The sequence below is a fragment of the Oncorhynchus keta genome, chromosome 27 (genome assembly GCF_023373465.1).
Source record: "Oncorhynchus keta strain PuntledgeMale-10-30-2019 chromosome 27, Oket_V2, whole genome shotgun sequence".
Taxonomy (NCBI): domain Eukaryota; kingdom Metazoa; phylum Chordata; class Actinopteri; order Salmoniformes; family Salmonidae; genus Oncorhynchus; species Oncorhynchus keta.
In genome coordinates, this window is record NC_068447.1 from 11,303,044 (window position 1) to 11,309,950 (window position 6,907).

General features: G+C 42.9%; 1 protein-coding gene across 1 annotated transcript; it reads right to left on the reverse strand.

Moving 5' to 3' along the window:
- Positions 1-229: 229 nt before the first annotated feature.
- On the reverse strand, positions 230-6,092 carry LOC118381478 (troponin C, skeletal muscle-like). Its single transcript, XM_035768423.2, has 6 exons — positions 5,927-6,092; positions 3,558-3,612; positions 3,302-3,445; positions 3,069-3,183; positions 2,707-2,843; positions 230-1,893 (listed from the first exon to the last, which is right to left on the reverse strand). Exons 1-6 carry the CDS (start codon positions 5,927-5,929, stop codon positions 1,862-1,864), a joined length of 486 nt encoding a protein of 161 aa, XP_035624316.1. The 5' UTR covers positions 5,930-6,092; the 3' UTR covers positions 230-1,861.
- Between the last annotated feature and the right edge of the window lie 815 nt (positions 6,093-6,907).

Genomic DNA, 6,907 nt, shown 5'->3' on the forward strand with positions numbered 1-6,907 from the left:
GTCATAAGTCAGGGTGGGGGAGAGTGGCAAGGGACGGGGGTAGAAGTAGCTGTGGTGGGGGAGGGGTAGTGGTACTGGAGCAGTAGTGGTACTGGAGCAGTCTGTTTCATTAGAGTAGGGCTGATAGTGTTGCATTATGGGAGAAACGGTAGAGTGGAGTCATACAGAAGGAGCAGACAATGATCCAGTCTACTGGATCAACATGACAACAAGGAGATGGAAACATATGTTAAAGATGAAAGCAGATTTATTTTGAAAGTACTCTGTACAGGGTTGACTGCAAGAGGGGAGAGACGCAGAAAGGAGAGTGGCGAGACGCAGAGAGGAGAGTGGGAGGGGTGAGACAGAGAGAGGAGAGGATAGGAGGAGGGGCGAGACGCAGAGAGGAGAGGGGCTAGAAGCAGAGAGGAGAGGGGCGAGGGGAGGGGTGCGAGTGGCGAGACACAGAGGGGCCAGAGGGGTGTAGCATTTCTTGAGAGGGAGCAGGTGTAAAGAGACAGCTGGGTGGGAAGTGTTAGGTTGCGGGGAGCGGAAAGACCCTTCGTCTTAAAAGGGTTGGACGTATATTTATAGCCACAGAGTCAACATGACTGAGATCGGCAGCATCGAGGAAGGGGTAAATAACCTTCCGTTATTGTCTTTTCTCAAACCCTATTTTAGCTTTACTGTAGTGTTTTGGGGTGGAATCATTACTGTAGTTGTTTTGGGCAGACTCCTTACAATATCTATATATATATATATATATATTTATATCTATATCCTATGTATATGATTAGGCAGGGGCGCTGCCATGGGTGGGCATAGGCCCACCCACTTTGGAGCCAGGCCCACCCACTGGGGAACCAGGCACAGCCAATCAGAATGAGTTTTCCCCCACAAAAGGGCTTTCTTATAGACATAAATACTCCTCCGTTTCCTCAGCTGTCCGGTTGGCTGGTCTCAGACGATGCCACAGTGAAAGAAGCCGGATGTGGAGGTCCTGGGCTTATGGTAGAGAAATTAACATTACATTCTCTGGCAACAGCTCTGGTGGACATTCCTGCAGTCAGCATGCCAATTGCAGTGTCCTTTTATTGTCCCCAGCACAAGGTGCAGCTGTGTTTATTTAACTATGCAAGTCAGTTAAGAACAAATCCTTATTTTCAACATTGTTCTAGGAACAGTGGGTTAACTGCCTTGTTCAGGGGCAGAATGACAGTTTTTTACCTTGTCAGCTCAGGGATTCAATCCAGCAACCTTTCGGTTATTGGCTCAAAGCTCTAACCACTACGCTACCTGCTGCCCTGTGTAATGATCATGCTCGTTAATCAGATTCTTGATGTGCCACACCTGTCAGGTGGATCGATTATCTTGGTAGAGGAGAAATGCTCACGAACAGGGATGTAAACAAATTTTAGCACAAAATTTTAGAGAAATTAAGCTTTTTGTGCATGTGAAAAATATCTGGGATATTTTATTTCAGCTCATGAAACATGGGACCAACCATGTTGCGTTCATATTTTTGTTCAGTATATATTCTAGACTTTGACTTTAAAAAAAATATTTCTTCATTTCTATTTAAAAAAAAAACTTGTTGTATAGTCTGTATTTTTTATTGTATTGCTAGATATTACTGATATTAACACAAGCATTTCATTGCACCTGCAATAACATCTGCAAATCTGTGTACGCCATCAATAAACTTTGATTTGATTTGTAGTGTTTTTGGGTAGACTCTTTACTGTAAGTAGTCGTAAAGACTCAAAAAGAAAATGTGGCTTTCATTTTTGTATTAGATTTTTTTCCATTCAGAAACAGTTGTTCTTTTCTTCAAGCAGGAGAAGTGACACATGGAAAGGGTCACAAAGGAATGTTGGTCTTGTTACTGTACATTCTCCATCATTTTCAGAAATTCTGGAACACAGAAGAAAGGGGTTCATTGGTTCCTCTCCCACCAACTACTACTGAGAATACTTTTATCCCTATCCACCTCCCTCTCTGTGGGATACGAAAACACCTTACTGTAATCATCAAACTACAACCTTCTACCCCAAGCACAATATATAGTATCCCCCTATAACCCTGTATGTGTCCAGTCACCAGAGGACCAATGTTATATATGAGCCCTTTCATGTTAATGTTTATGTCATGTGGATGTGGTACTTCCGTGATCCCAGACCTCAACGTTGTATTCTGTTGTGAATATTTGTTGTAGAAAAACCCAGAACAGCGGGAGTTGAGTTTAGTCAAGACTTGTGGTCATTAATATTAATTAAAGAAATAAACTTGCCTACACAAATTACCATAGTTTAAACAGTCAACTGTGTGTGTGTGTGTGTGTGTGTGTGTGTGTGTGTGTGTGTGTGTGTGTGTGTGTGTGTGTGTGTGTGTGTGTGTGTGTGTGTGTGTGTGTGTGTGTGTGTGTGTGTGTGTGTGTGTGTGTGTGTGTGTGTGTGTGTGTGTGTGTGTGTGTGTGTGTGTGTGTGTGTGTGTGTGTGTGTGTGTGTGTGTGTGTGTGTGCATTCCAGTCTATATTTACCCACAGACCGTGCACCCAAATTGCCCCTGTTATTCCCAAACCAATCACTAGTCAAAGTTACTATGCTATCGTTTACCATTGACTATTAGGCATCTACATGTTTATGTTCAGTTAGCACAACACATGAATGTGAATGATATTTCCATTGCAGTAAATGAAGCCTGTGTGTGTGGGAGTGAATGTCTTACCATCAAAATCAAGCCTGTTGTCTTTGTTTAGGTCTGCGTCAGTCATTAGCTCGATACATTCCTCCTCTGTGACTGGCTCTCCAGTGGCGGCCAAGATGTCATTTAACTCCTCACGGTCAATAAAACCGTCACCATTTCTGTTGTATTGGGCAGAGGATAAGATCAGTTGAGATACATGAGAATAATGTAACACATAGCTGCTGTATTTGTCATTAGAGCTTCCGAACGAGGTCCTGTGATTATCCATCCATCAGATACCGTGTGGTATCCCTGGTTGGTTATGGTGAACCACGGGTGAGAAACCTTTGTGTCATGTCAATAAGCACGAGACTCCAGGAGTTATGATTCCGGGGACGACGTACTTGTCGAAAATACGGAAGACCTCTGATAACTCTTCCTCAGACTTGCCGGCCTGGTCCTCCTTTAGGAGCCTCACCATCATGACCAAGAACTCCTCGAAGTCGATGCTGCCGCTACCTGGTGTTTGGAGGAGGGGAAGACAACCAGGGGCTCATGAGATGAAGCAGGGACATGGGATGTATGAATAATAGTAGAAATACCCTGGCCAGACATTTGACCCAGTCAGTTATTTTACCATCCTCATCGACCTCCTCGATGATCAGGGCCAACTCCTCTCTGGTCGGGTTCTGGCCCAACATCCTCATCACCTGACCCAACTCCCTGGTGCTGATGTCACCGCCACCGTCACTGTCAAACAGGTTGAAGGCAGCCTGGAACTCTGGAGGGGAAAGTTGGTGTTTACTGAGACAAATTCTCACCTGTTGACCTTAATGTCCTCTTGGTACAATCAGAGACATGTGGATAGGTTATTTATTACACACGTGGCTTACCGGCAATCATGTCCTCGCTCAGGAAGGAGCGGGCATCACTCTGTGTTTCAGTAGGCTAGAGGGGGAGGATAGGGGAAGTTGTATTCATATATATGTTTTCTCTCATGTACTAGTTCACTGTGCCTGTGGTGTTATATAATTATATATTATATATTAAAATAAACCTTTCTGAGAAGATTAATACAAGCATTGTAGAGCAGGGTTGGAGTCAATTCAATAAGCGATTTGAATTTAAACTTTAAAAAATGGAAATACTTTTTAGTTTTTTGAGAAGTAATTTAAAACAGATTGCATTTTTTTCAATTATTGAATTGGAATTTCAGTTTATTTCCTGAATTGACTGCCTTCAATTCTAATTGACTGCAACTGTGCCGTAGAGCTGTCATTGAAGAGAGCATGTAGGATTCAGACCACAGTCTGGACACCCTATAGCTACAGACAGCTGTTATCACACTGTATGGGATGGGTCATTTAGTACATTTTAATAAAGAACATACTTTATTTAACTAGGCAAGTCAGTTAAGAACAAATTCTTGTTTACAATGACGGCCTACCCCGGCCAAACCCAGACGATGCTGGGCCAATTGTGCGCCGCCCTATGGGACTCCCAATCACAGCCAGTTGTGGTACAGCCTGGATTTGAGCCAGAATATCTGTAGTGATGCCTCTAGCACCGAGATGCAGTGCCTTAAACCTCTGTGCCACTTATTTCCCCCCATATATCTGTCATCACCTCCACCTACCTACCATTGACAGGCAGCAACTCCTCACACATCTACATCAAGCTAAATGACCAGCTACATTATTTAACAAGATATTAAATGTTCACAAACTTTCCACTTTTAGCACCTTATTTTCATTTATCATTTCAGTCTAGAACCAACAGTCCATAAGCAGAACCAACAGCCCATAAACAGAACCAACAGTCCATAAACAGAACCAACAGAACCAACAGTCCATAAACAGAACCAACAGTCCATAAGCAGAACCAACAGCCCATAAACAGAACCAACAGTCCATAAACAGAACCAACAGAACCAACAGTCCATAAACAGAACCAACAGCCCATAAACAGAACCAACAGCCCATAAACAGAACCAACAGTCCATAAACAGAACCAACAGTCCATAAACAGAACCAACGGTCCATAAACAGAACCAACGGTCCATAAACAGAACCAACAGCCCATAAACAGAACCAACGGTCCATAAACAGAACCAACAGTCCATAAACAGAACCAACAGTCCATAAACAGAACCAACAGTCCATAAACAGAACCAATAGTCCATAAACAGAACCAGCACATATTTGTACAGGTTCATGGTAGAAAATAAGAATCTAACAACATTATTTATTTCCTTTCAATGTCATTAATGAACATATTGTATAACTGTTAAGAAGCAGCAGAAAAGCAATATAGATTATTTCCAAGAAAAGTAATGAAGCAGTATAGGACTGTCTGTCTTTGCTCCTTGAACCATATGGGTTCAACAGCAAAAACATATGACAGCCACTTGGTACACCTCCAGGGAGAGTTGATAGTCAATCACAGTCATGTCCCACCATTCTGCCCCTACTCTGATTCATTCATCCTCTTTAACAACTCCTTGTACTCTGAGCAGCCCCCCCGCAACCCAATCCCTCACATTCATTATCCTGCCTCCCTCTGGCATGTCAAAAGATTATGCCAGAGTCATTACTAGTGTCTATGTCTACACTGTGACACATAGACACAGATATGCTGGCCATCCACCTGTCAATCACTCACTTTGTCACTATCAATCACATTGTCACTATCAATCACATTGTCACCGTGTTCTGTCTAGCCAGCACCACTGTCTCAGTAACCTTTGGTGACCATGGTGGCCTAGGAAAAACGTTAACAACGGCATACCGTTGTTAACCGATATTATACCGTATGATGTTTGCTCTATGGTACATGCAACTTAATATCACTCATACAAGCAAATAGAAAAAATGCTACAAGAACAAAACTAGAGCCTTCAAAAACGGTAAAATCAGTCGCTCTCTTTACGTAAATTGTTTGGTCTAGCTGTACTCCACAGCTGGGCCAGCATGTGTGTGTGTGTGTGTGTGTGTGTGTGTGTGTGTGTGTGTGTGTGTGTTGTTTGATCACAGGCAGGACTAGTCCATTTTCAAATCAATCAGTAATATCCATCTTCAGCAATTCCACTCTATTCCCCACAATGGAAAAAAATATCAGCAAAAACTTTTTTTTAAAGAAAAAAAGAAATCCGACATCATCTGTCGAAAAAAAAAGCAGAATGAACCAAACAGTCCTGAAACATCTGTTCAAGAAAGATTCTTATCTTCGTTCGCTCTCGGTTTCTCCCTCTACAGAATCTTACCATGGTGGCTGTCTCCGCTGCAACAGACAACAGAGAGAAAGGGGGTCCAGGGAAAGAGTGCCTTTCTGATACACCGTTGATAGACACAGTACTATGACTACCCAATAAGTACCCCTTATCTAGGTAACTTTTGTCTGAATATGATCAGGATTGGGCAAGAAGCCCTTTGCCTGGACTAGCATCAACCAATCGTCTTGCTGCTTACTTTGTAACGCCACAAAACCTCCACCTCACTCATACCCCCCTCTCCTTAAGCTCCCTCCATATTTAGCTAAAGGACAAGAGTAGCCAGTCTCAATGACATGTATTATGGCAAGTGTTCAATTGACCATCTAACAGCAGATGGACACTGTCTGTCACACACACATACACACACACACAAGCATGTACATACACACACACACACACACACACACACACACACACACACACACACACACACACACACACACACACACACACACACACACACACACACACACACACACACACACACACACACACACACACACACACGCACTGGCCTTGTGTTGTATGTGGGATGGGCTGGACATGAGGGGGAAGGATTTTCTGTCTTCACTCAGTCTGCACTCTTCACGATACTCACGGCCTCGCACTTGTGACATCTGTAAACGACATGCACATGAAGTTATGATCTCTCATCGAACAACGGTGACATCAAATCAACCATCACAACGATCTCTTTTTCTCCTCATTGAGAATTGCCAAACGCCGACAGATCAGAGGTCTCAACAAGGATATCAAACCCATCTAATTATACAAGAACTTAGAAGTCGACAACTACTTTGAAGACTGTTATATCTTGATATTTTAAATGTAACTGTAGATATCAGTTTCATGTCTGTGTGTTTGTGTTCTATCTTTCTCTCGCTGCTTGCTCTTTGGCTGTTCTTACAGACCAATCACAAGGAGTGACCTTGTCAGCCACTAATCTCCCGATCCACTTCATTGGTCTTCCAT